At 40.6% G+C, this 20,055-nt stretch overlaps 2 protein-coding genes across 5 annotated transcripts in view; both read left to right on the top strand.

The window, feature by feature from the left end:
• The window catches only part of sipa1l1 (signal-induced proliferation-associated 1 like 1), a 57,133-nt gene extending 40,460 nt beyond the window's left edge, over nt 1-16,673 (top strand). For both annotated transcript variants that reach the window (XM_077553018.1, XM_077553017.1), the window contains 14 exons: nt 738-836; nt 1,424-1,599; nt 1,798-2,085; nt 2,390-2,539; nt 2,725-2,852; nt 6,714-6,811; nt 8,274-8,758; nt 8,841-9,017; nt 9,985-10,153; nt 10,257-10,491; nt 10,595-10,765; nt 11,386-11,497; nt 11,607-11,685; nt 12,777-16,673. In XM_077553018.1, coding sequence (XP_077409144.1) covers nt 738-836; nt 1,424-1,599; nt 1,798-2,085; nt 2,390-2,539; nt 2,725-2,852; nt 6,714-6,811; nt 8,274-8,758; nt 8,841-9,017; nt 9,985-10,153; nt 10,257-10,491; nt 10,595-10,765; nt 11,386-11,497; nt 11,607-11,685; nt 12,777-12,920 — 2,511 coding nt within the window. In that variant the 3' untranslated portion in view covers nt 12,921-16,673. The remainder of the gene's footprint in view (nt 1-737; nt 837-1,423; nt 1,600-1,797; nt 2,086-2,389; nt 2,540-2,724; nt 2,853-6,713; nt 6,812-8,273; nt 8,759-8,840; nt 9,018-9,984; nt 10,154-10,256; nt 10,492-10,594; nt 10,766-11,385; nt 11,498-11,606; nt 11,686-12,776) is intronic.
• Nucleotides 16,674-16,940: 267 nt separating this feature from the next.
• LOC144039570 (regulator of G-protein signaling 6-like) overlaps nt 16,941-20,055 on the top strand; it is a 53,980-nt gene continuing 50,865 nt past the window's right edge. For all 3 annotated transcript variants that reach the window (XR_013289483.1, XM_077553067.1, XM_077553062.1), the window contains exon 1: nt 16,941-17,343. The gene's annotated coding sequence lies outside the window, so the exon portion shown is untranslated. The remainder of the gene's footprint in view (nt 17,344-20,055) is intronic.

Genomic DNA, 20,055 nt, shown 5'->3' with positions numbered 1-20,055 from the left:
GATAGCAAATAACACCCGACTCGCACCGAAGTCCCAGTACTGAGGTGTGCGATGAGATGAAGTGAAGAGTGATGCACATTAACTGAAAGTGTTAAAAAGGAGTGTACATCTAAGTGGCAGATTGTAAATACGTGTTACTACCAGAGTGGAAGAACTAAAATTACAAGCCTCTTTCAAGCATTGTTTAATTTTTGTAAACGTTCACCAGAATGTTAGATTCTTAAAAAATAGAGTAGGAAGTTTTCACACAGTGTGTGTGCAACAGTACAAATAGTCACTTTTTATACAATTTGACAATGTCTTTATGGTGCAACAATTACTGGATTTTTAATATAGCATTGAATCACTACTTGGTAGAAATTATTATTATTATTATTTTTTAGGCATGGTATGACACTTTTCATATGGCATGTGTCTTATTAACGTCTTCACTTGGCACAGCTGGAATCGCTAGCACTAGCATTTTGAGTTTTCACCAAGCTAGTCACAGCACCGCTTTAAATGTTGAAGATTTCTTGCAAGGTCAGGGGTCATTGTGGGTATTTGAAGAAGCGTGGCTACTTAACAGCTTATCCTCATACTGCCTGAATGCCACAACATGAAGTAGACAAACATGCCAGGTTCATGAATGCTGTCATCTGGTATTTATGTGTTTTTTCACCATGAGCGGCCTACTTTTCTATTCCATTAGTTTAGTCTTAAAGATCTGTTCATCTCTTTGCTTCCCTTATGACCAGTTCCTGACAAAAGGATACGAGACTTCCGAAATGACGCTCCGTCGAAATGGCCTCGGGCAGCTCGGCTTCCATGTAAACTACGAAGGCATCGTTGCGGAGGTACAGTGTTTTTAATTGTCCTTGTCAGCAAATCATTCAAACCCAAAATATGTTTTTTAATACTTTGTCCTGCATTCCCCAAATCGTATTTCTACGTTTAAATTTTTTTTTCTATGCTAGAGCGTACAGAAGCCTTTGATACAGCTTCTGCGTTGAAGAGGTGGCTTAAAGCAATGGTAGTTATTATAAAAAATAAAAAAAACGGCCAGCAGGTGGCAGCAAAGTATAAGAGATCAACCAGGGCCATGTTGAAAAAAAGCTCTTTCCACTTCTGGCTATTCAGATTTGTAAATAATGATGAAACTTAGCTATATTATAATGCTAATTGCTGCAAAACGGAAACAGATACATATATACTTTTTTTCCTGATGAAAGAAGAGACTCTAACCTTTATTTTGGTAGGTTCCATGTTTTTATAGCAATAGAACGGAATATTCTGTGGACCTTGCAAAATCAGTCAAAATCCAGTAAAACAGCCAGGAGCGAAGGGGGTCGCTTCAGTGAAAATGGCTGGGAGTGAATGAGTTAAAAACAACAACCATCACGGTTTGGTTTTTAACGACACGGCCTGTTACTCTTTGTGCAAGGTGGAGCCGTACGGCTACGCGTGGCAGGCAGGGCTGCGCCAGGGAAGTCGGTTGGTGGAAATCTGCAAAGTGTCCGTGGCGACGCTCACTCACGAGCAAATGATCGACCTGCTGCGCACGTCGGTGACCGTGCGCGTTTCCATCATCCCGCCGCACGACGACGCCACACCACGCAGGTAGTTTAATGGCCAGTCTCATTTTTTTTTTTGGGTAGCAGTTCATATTTATTTATTATTATTTATTTAGTTAGTTTTTATTTTTATTTATTTATATGCAGTATTTTTTATTTATTCATATATACTGTGTATATATATATATATATATTTTTTATTTATTTATTTATTCACTTGTTGACTTAATTCCACCCACTCCAGGGGCTGTTCGGAGCTCTATCGCATGCCTATGGCGGACTACAAGAGCAGCAGTAACGACAGCGGCTCCTTTGAGTACAAGTTCCCCTTCCGCAGCAACAACAACAAGTGGCAGAGGACATCCAGTAGCCCCCAGCAGTCACTGACTGCCTCCCCGCAGCCCCACACGCCCAACAGGGCCGTCAGCCTGGGGAGCTCAGTGGGGAAGACCTTGTCAGCTGAGAGGCTCGAGAGGGGCGCGGTCATCCCGCGCAGTGTCAGCAGCGACGGGCGTCCGCTGGACACAAAGAGGTATGATGTCGCTTGGATTTAAAATTCTTTCAGAGTAGAAAAATAATTACGGAGACAAATGTGACCTTATAGTAACACAGAATATTTCATTAGATTGTATTTTTGTTCCTAAAGCGAGGCACGGTAATTATAGACAAAAATCGGTTTCGAACATATACACGCCAAAGTAATATGTTTTCTTTTCTTCTCTCAATAATCACAGTACATTCTGAGACTTTCCGTGCAAAGAACATTCTCCTAGGTGCATTTCTAATCATAAACGAAGAGTATTTTCCATCCAGACCGTGTGTGTTAAATTTCCCAGGATATCTCCAGGCAGCGAGAGCTACAGCCTGGCCTCCTCTCTGGCTCTGGGTCGCTCTCCTCATAATCGCAGCTCTCCCAGTAACCTGTCATGTTCCAGCGACGCTTCCGGCAACTCGGCTCACTGGAGACAGAAGTCCATGCCTGAGCAGTAAGGAAGATACAGAGCGCGGCTCTCGCTTCATTCACTTTATTAAGATGATTGCAGTTAATGCTTAGTATTTGTGTGCTATTTACTTGATTTGTGACACTCAGAAGAGATTTCTGTGGTTTCTTTGTTAGCCAGAGTTTATATGGGGACTAAAAACTTGATTCATGATTGTGATTATTTGCTAGGTTCGCAGGGAATCGCCACTCCCCGATGTCCAATGAGAGACAGGTTGTTGGAGAGGGCGCGTCAAGTGGAAAGTCCACTCCCAATTGGTCCCGAATGGAGGAAGGAGCGGTTGAACGAGGGTCAACAGGTGATTTCTTTTTGAGCGGTGTAAATGTGAGTGTGAATGGTTGTCTTTTCGTGTTATATGGGGGGGAAATAAAAAAAAAAAAATTCATTTGTTTTTAACAAACTCAAAGAATTCTTCAAAAACCAAATTAAGAAATTTTCAAATGTCAGAATAATAAAAAAAAAACATCAAAAACTGGAAACACATTTTTTTCCATAGCTGTAAATACAAATTTAACATACAATTTAAATACTTTTTTTTTTTATAAATTAAATCCTTTTTTTTTTTTTTTTATTCAAGCAAACCCAAACAATTCTTTGATAATTGCTGATAATTATTAAATGTTTTTATTTTGTTTATTTTTTGCAAAGAACGAGGCGGAAATTTAGGGCGTGTTATGTGTATAAATCCCAGGAAAAATCCAAAAGGAAAAAGAATTGGTGGAAGAAAAAAAACCCTATTTTATATATATATATATATATATATATATTTTTTTTTTATATATATATTTTTATATATATATATATATATATATATATATATATATATATTTATATTTATATCTTTTTTTTATATATATATATTTATTTATTTATTATTAAATGAGTTGGATTCCTTTTACTTTTCAGCTCTTTTGTGGCGTCTTTGAACGCTCATATTCATGCAATTCTTTGCACTAGAAAAAAAGTAACAGCATGTGGACATTTTGTTGTTTGCTTCAAACCCCCTCCAGAATTTGTTCCCCATCCCTGATAAGATATCATGTAAATGCTATTTCTTACAGTTTTACGATTGCATTCATCATCATGTTTACATATTAACAATCATAACATAACAATACGCCCGTCGCATGTCAGTTTTTATTGTCAAGAGAACACAGCTTGCCTTTTTGGCCTTGGCTCAGTATCTCCATATGCGGCTTTAAAAGTCGATATGCGTGTCCACGTAATAGTCAATGTCTCCAAGTTGTATGGGCCTGCTTTGTTTGTTTGCAAATGTGCATGGGAATGTGAAGACATCTGACTGTTGGACTGCTGAATTACATGGAATGCAGGGATACTCCGTTTTTTTTTTTGAACGTATCTTGAAGTGTATGCTTCTTATTCAGCACAGACTTTATCCTCCCTGTTATCAAGCAGTTCAACTGTCCTCCCACTTATGCTCACAGTGAGCTGAAAAAAAAAATCCAAAAGTGGCAAGGTAATGAGACAAGCAGGCAAAGGAAAGAATGTTCTTGCTCACCTGTATCTTTGACAAGATTTACTAATAGGGAGAGAAAGGAGGGGAAATTCCTCCTCTTCGTCTCCCCACAGTTGGCGAACCGACTTCTTCCTTCCCTCCTCCTTTTGTCATGTCCTCGCCTACATTTCTTTTTGCCTCCCATTCATCTTTTCCCCCTGCATTCATACATCTGCTTTCATTTACTCGCAGACACGTTCCCGTTGCATAGCTTTTTTTGCAAGTGCTCTTTATTTTTGTCCGCCATGGTCAGCGGGCAGCCACCGAAACTACGGTCCCGTTTGCCACCCCTTTCTGGTTCTCCGCCGGACCTTCAATTCAGCGGATTGTTCGCCAAACTACTTTTGTGTTCTCAACCCGGTCCTGACCCCCGCAATCACATAGAAAAAAGCCGTCATCTTTCATTTTGTGGTTTGTTTAAAAGGCTTGTGTCTTTTTTTGGTCAGGGTGGAACGCTTCAAGCTGGATAAGTTCATCTCGGGTCAAATGAGAGTCCAGCTCGGGCTGTGGTTTTGTATTCTACACTTCTTAAGCCCTTCTATGTTGTTGTCTTGTCCCGAAAGGGAAAAGCAATGAGGATGTGGCCTGAACAAAAATAGCACGAGTCGCATAATATACTATAAACCAAGGTGACAGTATAAACTTTTAGACCATATTTATATATATATATATTTGATGAAGATTGAGGTAGGAATTTATTTTTACTCTTAACACGCTATGGCATCACTAGACACATCTACCAGCCAATATTGTAATGGCGTTACCCTTCCTCCACCATGAATAGGCAACAGCCAATTAACGGTTTGACGATTTTTCTTAAAAAGTCAAGGTTTCAATAACTCCTCATTCTAGATGTCACCGGTAATGAGCTCTTGTTGTTTTGTCAGATGCCTTTTTGGGGAAAGCAAAATGGTGCCAGCGCCTACTAGTTAGCCCCAAGAACAACATGAGTAGCCCATGGATCTGTTCTTAAAAAAAACAGTTCACCGCCAGTGCTGGGACACTGTTACTTACTAAGAACAACTCAAATGTCAACATGCATTTATTAGTTTTAAACCCAACATGAAAACTTCTGTACTAAATATTCTGTATTTTGTTTAAAAAAAGATTGTGTTCAATGTGGGATTAAAAAAATATATAATTTCCCCAAATATATATATATATATTTTTTTTAAGGACATTTTGTAGCTGTAATTTAGATACAGTGATGTTATATTTTTGTTCATGTAACACCGTCCAAATTTAATATTGTCGGAACTGTGAAAAATGAATTAGCCTGCTAGCTAATGTACAGATTAGCTACACTCAATTGAGTAACCATCAAGTTATACTTTATATGGCTTATTTTATAAAGCATTTGCACAATACCGTATATAATTTATTAATATGTAGCTGTGGTCGTTAACTTTGAAGTGTTTGTAAATAGGACTGGGCAATTTATCAAAAATGTATCGATATTAGCCCATGCAATATGCATATCGCAATGAAATGCAAAAAGTTTCATATGGAATTGTTTGCTATTTTTCTGAATTTGACCATCACCATTTTTCCAATATCGTGCAAGCCCTAGTTGTAAACATTTTGTCATATTCCGAGGGGTTGGTAAAATATTTACAGAGGGCGCCGCGCATTTGCGGTTCTGCATCAATGGATTCGCAGATTTTTATTTTTCAGGGTTTCAGCATTTTTTGAAGATTTTTTTTGGAGGGGTTAATTGTCATTTTCTTTCTTCTCCCTGGCTGTCAATAGTGCACGGATTTGGACTATTTTTTGTAACTTAGCTACATCAAAGAATTTTTTTTTTTTATGAACATCTTAAAAATCGTAAAATTATCATTTGCAAAGTTAATCATGTGAACGTGGTTACTATATGAAGGTTGGATTTCTGATGCGGCCACTGTATTGAATGTGATTTAGGTGTGCCTAATAAAGTGTCCCGACTATATACTAACCTGAAATTCAGCCATGTTAAGATATTCCCAGCAACTTCTTTTCCAAAGCACTAACATCGACTTCATTTGCAGCCAAGCAAGCCAGCAGGCACGCACGCATGTGGCCGGCGTTTCTAATGAGTACAAAAAGCCTCGTGGGCAGCAGGCAGTGTGTGCCGAGTAATGCTGAGGAGAGATAAGAGAGGGTTGTCCGCGTTTGTAAAATCATCCCGGTAGATGTTGTGATAACTCCCTCGGCGCTTTCTGTCGCGTTACCGTGATCCCGATCGGCCTCCTCTGGAGGTCGTATTGCGTAAGATGTCGACAATTACACAACAGTCCCGATATTCCGCGCTAGTTTTTGCTTCAGCTCGCGCACGCACGCACGCCACACGCACGTTCATTCACACAGGACAGCTTGCGCGGAGCAGGCCCAGCAGGCACTGACGAGGGACACGTTTTTCTTGTGATGTATGTTGCGTTGGATGACAAGTGATTTGTGTTTTTTTTTTTCTTGATGCAAGCAGCACAGCCAGAATGGCGACGGTGTCTTGTGTCGCGAGAATCCTTGTGGTTATGTCCGTATGAAAAGTAGCCCACCCGCCAACCCCTCTAAAAACTGCATAAAAAGGCATCTGGGTGTACCTCAGGGTTTTTTTGACTGTCCTTTCCGTCAACCCTGACTGTTTTGTGTTTTTTGTACATTTTGCAGAGGCACCAGTCTCTAAATCTGGTCAAGGCTACTCTGGAGGACCCCGCATTCAAAGACAGGAGCAGGTCATCCATCTGTCCCCAAAGAAAGGCAGTCAGGTGGGGGTTTTTTTCCCACACAGATGTCTGTAATCTATTGATATGGAATGTTTTGACATTTTGTGATAACTGCATTTAATCCAGTTTTACATCCCTGTTCCAAGTTGGAGCTTTTTTACATTTGCATAACCCAGGACCGCTACATGTGGTTTTAGTACCTGGCCAGCCTTAGTTCCAGTTGATGCGATTTTTTTTCAGTTTTTTTGACTTCATTTTAACTTTAGATTAGGGTTGTCCCGATCTGATTGACATGATTGGAAATCGGAGCCGATCACATGATTTTTCAGATGAGAAGAAAAGATCAGATTTTTTTTTCATTATGTAGCCTTGATGAAAAATGTGTGAAGGCCTTGTATGTTATTTCTATTTTTTTCCCTCCCTTTTTTTTTTTGCAGCGTTTCTCCTTCCATATAATTCATCCAATTCACATCATTCCACGTTCATCATATTCCGAATATTGACGCCACACGTGGTGGTACTTTTCTCATTCAAAATAGTTCCGTTTTTCCCAAATTGAACATTTTTCACCCAAAAAAATCCCCATTCATTCCAATTGGGCCCGAATTTCACCCAATGCTTGGTGTTTCTGGTTTATTATTATTATTGTTTATTTTTATTTATTTATTTATTTTACCAGCCGTAATGGTCTTACACATGTATGTGTGTGATGGGGACCATAAGGGCAGCAAAAAAATACTCAAGGGCTAATGTTCAGGTAGTGACAACAAGGAAAGTGACTTCATTCATCCACAAATGAAAATTCACAAATATTAACATTACGTTCCATTTAGGACTACTTTTAGAGCATTTTGTCTTGCATGTGTATTTCGAAGACGTCAGGCTCGCATTGACGGGGTTGCGCCCATCTGTTGGTCATATTGCCAGATATCTGAATCATATCACATTTTCATCCATTTGGAAGAGACCTGCTTTTATGTGTCTTTTGAATGCACATTATTCATAATGTGGTATAAATCCAGCCATAGCCAAATGAGCCATACTTAGCATGATTTATTTACTGCTGCTAACATAGTTAATTATAGCAGTGATTGTCATCCTATATACAGTGTTTTCTGGACTATAAGGCGCACCTGACTATAAACCGCGCTAGCTAAATTTGGGGAATATTCGATTTTGTTACACATATAAGCCGCACCCAACTAACTATAAGCCGCAGGTGTTTTAATGTTATCGCACCGGGTTGCCGCTACTTTCTTTTCCACAATGAGGGCGCAAATTGTCTCTCCTACTGTATTTGGGCTCACTTGATTTGTTTTGCTCTGCCTGACACTCTTGCGCTTCCTTTATAGTGCGCCCCCTTGTGATCTGATGGATAAGCCGCACCTTTGTATTAGCCGCATGGTTGAATGCAAGTGAAAAAAGTAGCGGCTTATAGTCCAGAAATTACTGTACTCCCATTATTCGTCTTCTGATGTTGCGTCTTTCTTCTTTGCTCTGCTAGACGGACGGTCCTTACTCCGGCCACTCCAGCAGTAATACTCTTTCAAGCACAGCTTCCAGCGGGGGCCACAGTGACAGCGATAAATGGTACGAAATGGGGGCCGGCGGAGGCTCCAGCGGGGACCAAGGCGAGCCAGAGCCCAACGGCCTGGGAGGCGGCGGCTACCTCCAAGGCGCCTCGGCCGACAGCGGCATCGACACCAGCTCGTACGGGGCCTCCTCGCACCACAACCACCCCCACTCTCATCACGGTAGCACCACCTCCCTGCTGGCTCCCAGCGGAGGTCGCGAGAGCAGGGATCGCTCGCCGTGGCACAGCCCCACGGAAGGCGGCCGCAGAATGCTGGAGAGGTCGCCCGCAGCCGCCGAGTCCCCAGTTCCTCCAGTTGAAAGGAGCCTAGATAGCACTGGTCGGACTCCTCCTACTCATCTCCTTGTTCGAGACAGCAGCACCTTCAGTCTGAGCGATGGTGGATCTCACTCAAGGTTGGTCTGTTTGTAAAAACTCAATCTGGGTGAAATACTTACCTTTGATTAAAAAAACAAACAAAAACAATCTACTTTTCAGGCACAGTTCTCCACGGGAAGAGTCCCCTTCAACCACCTCCCCATCATCCCAGTCTTCGGTGTCCCCTGTCGGACCAAAGAGCTTTTACCCTCGCCACGGCGCTCAGTCCAAGTACCTGATAGGGTGGAGGAAGCCTGGTTCCACCATCAATTCGGTTGACTTTGGAGATACACGCAAGTAAGGAAGAACTTAGGAATACACATTTTTTTATGAAAAATGTGTGAAGGCCTTGTATGTTATTCCTAATTATTTTTTCTCCCACTTTTTTGCCGCGGTTCTCCTTCCACATAATTCCTCCAATTCACATCATTCCAAGTTCAACATATTCCAAATATTGACGCCATAAGGGCCAGTACTTTTCTTATTTAAAATAGTCCAGTTTTCCCCAAATTGACAATTTTTCACCCCAAAAAATTCACCCAATGCTTACTGAGCATTCATTTCCATTGCCGCATTCAAAATAAGAGATTCAGATAGTTGCCATTTGTAATTATTCACTCTTCCCTCAACATTTTTTGCCTTAATGAAAAATGTGTGAAGGTTTTTTTCCACTGTTCCCTCAACATTGCTTGACCGTCAAACTATCATTCAAAATGTTACGACTTCAACATGTGCAGATCATTGAAGCCATCTCAATTACTCCCATTCACAAAATTCACAACATTTTCTGAAGCCTTAAATTCCAAATATTCACATATTCACCACGTACGTATACGTATTCCAACTTCAACACATTCAGCTGATTCCATGTCATTCCAAATAATTGCACATTTTTCAATGTTTTTTATTCAGCCCTTAAGACTTTGCATGCAATTTCCCCAGAAATTACAAATGTTTAGTTAACATTTGGCATTAGCGATGCCACCCGTAACTTGTTGTTCTAATGATGTAAATCTTTTTGTTGACAAGATTATAATATTAAAAAGTTCTAAATGATATTGTACCAGGCCAGTATAATGTTCACGTATAAATTCAGAACATCTGATCAACACGAGCATTTTGCTGCTTGTCCGCCCCCTCAACCTTCCTTCTGTGCAACTTGATTTCCCCCTTGTGGCTGCTGGCAAAATGACATCCTTAATGTGGCAACTGCCCCATCTTACCTTATGGCTTTGCCTCCTAATTAACATTTGTGTGATTTCAGGAAATCCCCAGGGGAGAGTGGGATGGAGGGTATTCCGACTCCTGCGGCAAGGCCTTCTTTAAGGGATATGCATTCTCCACAACCTCATGCCAAGTCTACTATTGAAGAAGATGTGAAAAGGCATCCTGCTAAGGATAGTCCTTTACCACCACGCAGATATAAAGAAAAGGTAATTTGCTAGCATCAATGTGGCTGTAACCTACAGCTGGAATATAAAATGAAAGTCATAGTGGATTTCTTGCTCCATCCTGATCACATACTTTGTTCTCCAGCATGCCCAGAAATCTCCTCCGAGTCAGCCCCCCAGCCGGCGCCGCTCGCTGCATCGCACGCTTTCCGACGAAAGCATCTACCGCGGCCAGCGCCTTCCCTCTCTGACCGACTCGATGATGGAAGCGGCACTCGGCGCCGACGTCCTCTTCAGTTGCTCCACTCTCCCGCGCTCGCCCACCACCCGCGGCGTGCCGCTTCGACGGCCCTCCTACAAGCTGGGAGTCAAACTGCACGGTAACAGTAGTGATAGTCTGAATACAAAATGTGAGCCGTTGTAACATTTCTAGTCAGAGACAATTGTCGCTTGAGGCATTAATCTCCTTTCTGTTGTTGGCAGGCGACCTCTCGGCGTCCGACACGTCATTGGTGGATTTGGTGGAGCGCCATCGCGGGCCTCTGCCTCAGGAGTTGATGCCCCTCCCATCGTCTGACAGGGACAGCCCACTTGAATGGACGCACCTTGTGGATGTGGCCAACACCTTTGACAGTGAAAGAAACACACACTATGGTATGTTTGTTTATGTGCTTTTAATCATATGGACAAAAATATCAGCTGTTAACTCATTTGCGCATAAAAACATTCTATTTAAAAAAAATTCTACTAGAGCATACAAAAGTCTTTGTTGCAGCCTTGGACCTGAAGACGTCACTTAAAGCAATGGTAGTTATTACAAAAAAATGGCCAGCAGGTGGCAGCAGAGTATAAGAGATCAACCAGGGCCATGTTGCAACAAGCTCTTTTCCCCAGTGTTTTCAATAGGTTTTTGAATAATGATGAAACTTAGCTGTATTCTACTGCTAATTGCTGCAAAACGGAAACGGATAGAAATCTACTTTTTTTTCCTAATGAAAGAAGAGACTATAATCTTTCTTTTGGTAGGTTCCATGTTTTTTATAGCAATAGAACACAATATTCTGTGGACCTTACAAAATCAGTCAAAATCCAGTAAAACAGCCCGGAGCGAAGGGGGTTGCTTCAGTGGCTGGGAGTAAATGAGTTAACTACCACCTTTTTTTTTTTTTCAAAGGAAGCGAATTATTCCGATCATTTTTGTTCAGGCTGTGTTCGTATCAGATTTAAGCTTGGCAAAATGAAAACAACTTTTGAGTGCGTGTGTGTCCTTCCAGTCCAGAGAAGTTACGTGTTTGGGGATTCAAACCACAAAAGCAGCGGCGCGTCCAGTCCTCAGCAGAGCCACATAGAGCTGCAGCCTGCTCCCATGTCCCGCCCTGCATCCAGGTAACTTTTCATTCCTTAATATTACTGCTGGCGTAATTGTGATAAAAAAAATGTTCCAGTTCATTCTTTAATGAGTCCAACCTGTTTGTTTTTTTTTTTATCTACACAGTGAGGGCCACATAGGACTGGAGAGAAAAGTGACCAAGTTAGAGGCCATGGTCAAGATGCTCCAAGAGGACCTGAAAAAGGTGGGCAACAAAACTACACACACACACGCAATTATCACCTTGAGATGATAGCATAGCGCACACGTAATCATAGTGAGCCTCTCCCCCAACCCAGATATCGGTCCGAGTCTGACCTGTGAAAGGCAGCGTAGTGCCATAGACAAAACAGACATAGACATACAGATAAGATCATCTTAATCAATAACCATAACAATGACTCAAATGTCAGTATGTGGGCACAATAATCTTCCAATGTCTCACTTGAGCGTAAATGCTAGTGCCAGAATTTCCAATCTGTTAAGTGTAGGAGCATGTTAGCTTTTTATTGCGCGGTCACACTTTACACCAAGTGCAAGTATTCACAATGGAGTGTCACTATAATGCTCCATATGTTGCTGTGTTTTATTTCCAAGCAGTTATTGTGTGTGTATATATAAGGTACACATGTAGTGAGATCTAATAAATAAGCTGTGAGTGAAAGAAATAGGCCTTAGTAGTTTTTGTCGCTAAGCTATGCTAACGCGGTAGTCCTAGCTATAATCACAGTAGATGTTTGCATTAAAAGACACTCCTACGCTATACATTTAAAATCAGAAAATTAAAGCCTTACCTTCATACTAGTTCACTGCCTGCTGTCGGTAACAACCATGTCGAAAGAAAATCATAAACTTAGCGCATAATAATAATAACCACTTTTTTAACTATATATATATATATATATATATATATTTGGGTAAATATATCATTTTTCCCCCATTGAACACAATCTATTTTGTTTTTTAAACAAAATATAGTACATTTGGTAAAGGAGAAAATATGTACCATGTTTCAATAAATAAATAACTGTCATTAATCACATCACTGGTTAACTATTTTTTTAAGGTTCATAAATTTCTCAAACGTTGTTCCCTTATCTTGCATACGATCATTTTACTAGCCCCTTTTTTAAATTTATACTAATTCTATATATATTTTAATATAATGAGCTAATGCCCATTTTTTTTCCTTAATCACATTCAAAGCTCATTTTCCTGCCTGTAATATGCCAACGAATGTTACCCTAAAAAAAAGTTGACCGGCATTTCCTGTTTGATCTGTTCCAAAACTCTCAGGAGCGAGACGAGAAGGTGCGGCTTCAAGCTCAGATCAAGCGGCTGTGGGAGGACAACCAGAGGCTTCAGGAAGAGTCTCAGACCTCTGCTGCCAAGCTGAAGAAGTTCACCGAGTGGGTCTTCAACACCATTGACATGAACTGACAAAGGCAATCCCAGTGAAAAATCCAACTGGCTCTCCACAACAGTCACTCCTCTTCCTGTGCTCATTTCGCCCCCTTCTGGAGAGTGGAGGAATCGCCACTTCCACCAACTATTATCCGGTTGAACATAAGCCATTTCCTGACTCGCTGTGATCGCACAGTGGATGTGGACTTTCATCCTTCCTTTTTTGTCAGCTTGGGTTTATGGAAAGATTTTTTTGTTGTTGTGGCAAATCCAACCCAGCAGAGGTTAGCTGAGGCATTCAAATGACTTCAGTGGACTTCCTACAACGCACAAGAGAATGTAACAATTCTTGCAGGCCCGACCACTTGCTGTTCACTGGAACACACTCGCGCACACGCATAATGAGCTGCTTCCCCACCAAACTGTGAGGAAGGCTTTTCATATCCCCTCAACTCAAGAATGAAGATATTTCAGGCTGGATTCTTTTTTTTCTTCTTTCCTCCCCTGCACAACGCCGATTGTTTTTCAAGCACTCAGCACTGAAGGGAAACTTCTTTTTCTTTTTTTTTTATGTCAATGGGATTTCCTCCGGGAAGTTGATAACAACCAACCAATCCGTCCTCGACAGCGCAGACCAGCCTCCCCTCCGACAATAGGAATATATTTAAAAGCCATCGGCAGCCGGTGCCACGCCATAACTTCAAGACTTCTATCCGGGGTGCTTTTTGCGTCTTTAAAGCAATAGGGAGAAGACAGGAGAGAAATCCCCGGAAAGATTTTACAACGATTCTCGTAAACACAAGTACTGCTACACATGAGCCTCTTTTCTCCTCTTCACTTTCAAGCTGTCAACTTCCTCCTGTGATCAGACATGTGAGGAAGAATCTGGAATAGTGGTCATTTGAATATTTTGGGAGGATGACTATGAAGGGTTTATTTATTTCCTTGTATTATAATTCCAGTTGATTAGTTGCTCTATTCGTACAGTACAACTGACATCAGTGTTTAGTTTGTCAAGAAGAAGAAGAAGAAAAAAAACTCAGTAACTATATAATTTAATGGCTATCTTTCTTAATCCTGGCTAAAGCCTGACTATCTGCATTTGAATTCTGTATTACGTTGTCGTTTTGTGCTGCTCGAGCCTGCTGTCGTGTTGCTTTCAACGCCCTCTAGTGGCAACTACTCATGGTTATTCGACGTGCCAAGTTCGTACAACTTCGTATTTTTCTTCTTGGGAACATTCGCCGCCAGGGTTAAAAAAAAAAAAGAGAAAAGAAATAGTGCTGCATCAGAAGCCAGCTTTGACTGACAATCTAAAGGTTGACGTTTGCATAAAGGGAGAGATGACCTTTCGGCGCGCTTGTTCGGTTCACTTGTATACTTTCCCTCAGGTGTGTGAACGTGAGGGTGCTCGGAATAAGTTCCAAGGGTATTTATAAGGAAAAAATAATTATCTTTGGATACAACATGAAAACAAACAACAACAAGCGTGTATGTGTATGTGTGTGAGTGCATACATCATAGCGTGAATGTACGTCAGTCTATCCAGCTGTGCCTACAGTCACTTAGGGTCATTATTCCTCCCAGAATGAGCAGGGGACGTACGTGCCTTTGAAACAGCACCTGGAAAGGGAAACACTCCTCTTCATCCAGTTAAACAAACCTGGTAATGCCCACACGCGATTAAAATAAATAAATAAAATATTGTCACACTAAAAATAATTTTGTCAGAGCGGGTACAAAAAAAAAAAAAAGGCCACAGGATACATGATGGTTTTCTGCAGTCATTTGTAGGATAAAATGTTAATAATAATAATAATAATAAATTTTAAAAAAAAAAACTTTTTAAAGTGGCCCCAAAAGTCTGTATGTCATCTTTCCTCCAAACATCAAAACTAATTGTTTCCTTCCACCAAATTATCTTATTAACAATGTGCACTAAACTCTTTGGACATTGAATTTAGTCACGAAAAATAAAGAAAAGAAAAGTCACAACTGGAGGTTTTTATAAGAAGATAAAAATGTGTGTCAAACGTAAAAACAAAGAAAATGTCACTTTTCTACGACGGCGTATTATGGTCATCTCGCGAGAATTTATTTTACGATATTTAAAGTCGATGTGACGAGATTTGAAGTCGCCATCGCGATGACATGACGAGAGAATCCGGAAGTACGACGACGTCCGTGTCAGCATTAAAGTCAAATTTACCGAAACAAGAATGCATTTAATGCGTTTATTCTGGCCTCACACCTGAGCTCGACGTTACCCGTTGACTTTAAAAGCTGCCACGGATGTCCTACTTACGTTAAGTACATTACTCGTCAACTGTCATCGCCATGACCACTTTAAATCTCGTCTTATTTTTTTTTCTCGCTAGGTGAATGCACAGTCGTGCTTTCTACTATAAATTATTGTGAGAGAGGCTCAGGCATTTTAAGTGGAAACAAATGCGTCCCATACTTAACCATCTTGCGACACTTAATTTATTCCACTAGGTGTCGGACTGTTACACGAAATGTCGTCTTTAACGTCCCCACTTTTCCAAGCTCATCAACAGAATTTCTAATTGATGCATTTCCAACCTGATTGCACGTGACTCCTCGGGCATGAATGTAGAAACTAACAGGCCTAAAAAAAAATTAACGTGATGTTTACATAACATACAGGTTCATCTAGATAAATTAAAATATAGGAGAAAATTCAGCAGATCAATTAACAAAAAGGGAAACTTTAACATTATATAGATAAATAATTTTGGTTCTTATGTAATAGTTGTTCAGAAAAAGCGAAACAGTTGACTGTGTTGTAAATCTAAGTTTTCGTTTTGAAATTGAACTGCTGAAATACAATAAACACAATATTCTAATTTATTGAAATGCACCTGTAGATTTAGCTCCATTCCACTTGTTGAGGTGAGCAAATTAGAAATAAAAATGGTTCTGTTTTAGGAATCACTATACATTATAGGCAGTCTATATTTAAGATGGCAGCACGTTACGGAGAATTGTTTCAGTCATTCAATACTGTGAAACGTAAATAACTGACAAAATTTGAATGCCAGAGGCCAAAAATTTCCTCCCGTGAAGAATTGGAATTGTCCAAATGGTCATTATAGGAAATAATCCATTTTTATTGTACATGCAAATTGCTTTTTTTTTTTTTTTTTGTAATCTGAATGAAGAAAGGCTGAGTGATGAAAGTGCGACGTGCAAATGTTTTGCTTGCATCCATTCAAACCTCGCCATTCAATCTGTTTAATCCATTTATTTGAGTGTGTGTGTGTGTGTGTGCGTGTATCAACGTGGATTGCTCAAACCCATTTTGTAAAGAACCTTTGCACATATTTTTGTCAAATAGATGGAGTTTACATATTTTGAAAAAGCGTGCGGGAAGGATCCATTCATTCTGTGCAATCTTTATTGAGATGTGCTTTGCTGCTCTTTAGTTTTGTCTGTTATTGCAGTTTCTGACCAACAGAGGGCGGTGCTCGACTTTTTCTTAAAAAAAAAAAAGTGGGGAAAAAAAATCCCAGTTGGTTTCTTTCCCAAAGCCATCCCGACTGAACAGGTTTGAAAATAATTCTGTATCGATGCTCGTTCCAGCTTGGTCAGTGATTGCAGTAAGAAGGTTTCGACGAGTCATGATGTGATGTATCATGCGGAACCGTAGAACTTTACAGATTACAAAATGCTGTGTAAATCCTGTGTCTTTTGTCTATGTAAAATGTAAAGGTATGGAAAACAGACATTTGCAGTGATCACAGTATTAAAGTTTCTGAAATAAATGCATGCTGTTGTAAGCTTAGTTACTTAAAACATAATTGCACATTTGATACTGAACCATTTCAACATCCAATGTTTTCTACGGAGCCCTTCTGGTGCCATGGTTAAGAGGAAAAAATCTACACACGAAGAAGAAAAGGTAGGATGACGTCATATCAAATTGCTGCTCTCTTACTGTCAATAAAGGTTGGTTTGTTTAAAAACTAGGGTAATTTGGTGTAAAACGGGTGAGAAATTAGGATTTTGTAGCAGCAAATTAAAAGGTTTTTTTTTTAAGTAACATTTTCAGGAAACAAAAAAGATATTTGTTAGTCTATAAGCACTTAGTGAAAGTTTTATTTAAAGTAAAAATTGATACTTGCAAGCTGCCACTGATTAATTAGCGCACTAAAGAAGTGTTAAGTACATGCTGAGATTTGTGTGTTGTGTTCATCACATCTCCTGCTGCATGCCGTCACTCAGCCGGTACTTGTTTTAAGTCGATCCACCTGCGGAGACGTTTGAGGGCCGTTCGAGGCAACCGCTTGCAGAGAAGAGAAGAGGTGTAACAGCGGAGGCGGCCGTGGATTAGTCATCTCGTACAGGTGGGAAACGTGGGGGCTGAATCGTTTGAAGGATTTTCGACAGAGAAGCCTGACGGCGCGGAGGAGACCTGGAGGATTGTTCACATTTAAAGGTATCACTTACACTTGTGAGTGTTTGATTCAGGTGAAATTGACCTTTCTGGTTTTGTAAACGGTAGAAATACTCATCCGGTTTTAGTAGACTGTAAAGTGGAACCGAAATTTAGCGGGGGAATTAGGGGTCGCCCGTGATTTTGAAGTACTTTTCTCCCATTACCTAGAAACACCTGAATGGGGTACAGTGTATGCCACGGAGGAGGCGGGATTTCTGACTTCCGGGTTCACACATCGGCTTTGTTTACGGTTCCGCGGCTAGAAATGGCGCAGAGTGTAACCCGGAAGTCAATGGCATCTACCCTATTGTTATGTTAGTTGAAGAGGAATAAAATTATTTGTCCTCTTTGCGTGTTCCAAAATTTGAAGACATATTTAATGTAAGAAAAAACACCTTTGCAAAAATGATTTAATAAAAAAACAGATTTCTCTGGACATCATGACAGACTCCAAACATCACATAACAGGTGGAATTTCAGAGTGCCGAATGTGTCTCTTCCGCGTGTAAAATGGCTTCTTATAGTTAAACAGACCGCCTCTCTTTCATTTCATCGACAAAACATACTCTCTGGGTACTTTTCCGTGAGCGATGGCGAAAACAGAGTCAGGGTCAGGGGTGTGTGTGTTCGAGACAGATTCTATTCTCAAGGACCAAATGTGTGTTTTCGCACAGAACACTGACAAGGAATTTTTTAGACCTAACAATATGTTCCAGTTTAAGGTCAAATTATACTTCAACACTAACTCACATCTACAAAACATTTCGACATGGTTAATATAAAGAATTAAAATGTTAACAATGTATAACAATGGTTAATATATGAAATAAAGAATTTAAATGTTAATATCTAACATAGTCCAAAAAAAAGAAAGAAGCCCAGTACAGGACGACATTATTGTAAAGTAATATTAAAAACATAAAAAAGACCCCCACCCCCCAAAGCTTGTTGGTGTGTAGGAGGACAATGTCTTGTTCATGAGCTACAATGTTAGAGCTCCCTTTTTAAATTACAATTAGATAAGAAATAAAACAAAAAACAAGGGATGTTTGATACTTTTTTTCCAGACCAACTCTTTGGTAGTCACTGACACCACTAGTATATGCAATCACCACCCCCCCCCCCCCCCCCCACACACACAAAAATTACATAATTTTATAGAAAGACCTACAAATCCCAATATAGTATTTTTTTCTCCCTTAAAATTGCATGAAATCAATGGCAATTTTCTATACCTCTAATTTCGAGTTAACAAGAACACAAGAAAGTTCTTGCTAATGTTCTTAGGAAGACTCCACTGGCGAGTTAGCGTCGTATTGCAAAGGATGCTAACTCTGCTAGCTTGGGCAACTCCAGCTCATATATGTTGACCCGCTGCGAGTCTGAGTGTGTTTGTGTGTCAACCGGGATCAAATGTAGGGCGACGGTGCTCGCCTAACCACTTTCCCAACGTGCGGCCAAATCCTCTGTGGACTTTGCTTCCTGTTTACTCTCGCTCAACGATGCAGTTGGTCCAGAGTAGAGTAGCTCTCGTTTGCATCCACGAGTAGACAACGTAGTGTGTGTGTTAGGCGAGTGGTCCATTAGTATCAAACGACAGTTAACCGCTAAGTGTGTATTGATTTGTCAGCTTATTGCTGCCCCCCCCCCCCCCCAATTTGCACGCTAGGAAAATGAGAAAAAAACAACACGTGGTTAAGTGTGATTTTTGCGACGTTTGTCAAAGTTATGTGGCGAATTAGGGCAGCACGACGTCATTCGCTACGCTCACTCTTTGGCTAGTAGCCATGTTGGATTTTTACTCCGTCTTTGCAAAAACAAAAAAAACTTCCGAGTCGCTTTTCTGACGTCACGTCAGCTCTTCGTTCATTCCACTGTCTGTTAGCTCAGGTTTGCCCCGCCTCAGAAATGCGACTGCGAGGGCGGGTTGACCAGACTCGGTCTTCGGCAAAGCCGCGAGTGAGTCCGGATTTCCCAGGCTGCAAAACACGTGCATGCGTGCAAAATATGTGCTCTTTATATACAGTATTTATATTTTGATAATACATTGACCAACAAACATTAAGTAAAAAAAACATTAAAAAAAATCCATTCATTTGTGTTTGTGATGCATCTTATTTGAAATCCACCCCAAAAATGTATTAGGCCAAATCGTGTTTGGCAGTAATGGACCCAGTGTAAGTGCAACTAAGACATGTCTGCCATCTAGTGGTGAAACGTGATATTACAACTTCATTACTATGGTTGCATATTCCTAGATTTTTTTCCCCCTTTAATATTCTTTTCACATTTCATTTTTTTTCCTTAGAAGTATTTCCCCCCATTTCCCCACCCCATTTTGCTCTCTTTTTCTCTCACGTCCTCCTCCCTCTTTCCACATACTTTCTCTCTCACCCTCTCCAAATATTCTCTCTCTCATCTACTTTTTTCACTCTTTCCTCCCTCTCTCCACATACACTTTCTCTCTCCAAATGCACACACTCCATCTCTCTTCCTCTCTCTCTATCGCTCTTTTTCTATCTTGCCTCCATCTCTCCACATGCACTCTCTCTCTCTCCATCTCCCTTTCTTTTTTACTCTCTCCTCCATCCCTCTCTCTCTATCCTCCCTCTCTCCCCCCTACACTTTCTCTCTCTCCACATAAACACTCCATCTCTCTTTCTCTCTGTGTCGCTCTCTTCCCACACATACACACTCCATCTCTCCCCCCCC

This window comes from Vanacampus margaritifer, chromosome 19 (assembly GCF_051991255.1).
Source record: "Vanacampus margaritifer isolate UIUO_Vmar chromosome 19, RoL_Vmar_1.0, whole genome shotgun sequence".
Classification (NCBI taxonomy): domain Eukaryota; kingdom Metazoa; phylum Chordata; class Actinopteri; order Syngnathiformes; family Syngnathidae; genus Vanacampus; species Vanacampus margaritifer.
The sequence above is the reverse complement of the archived record's forward strand: the minus strand, read 5'-3'. Positions and strand labels throughout refer to the sequence as shown.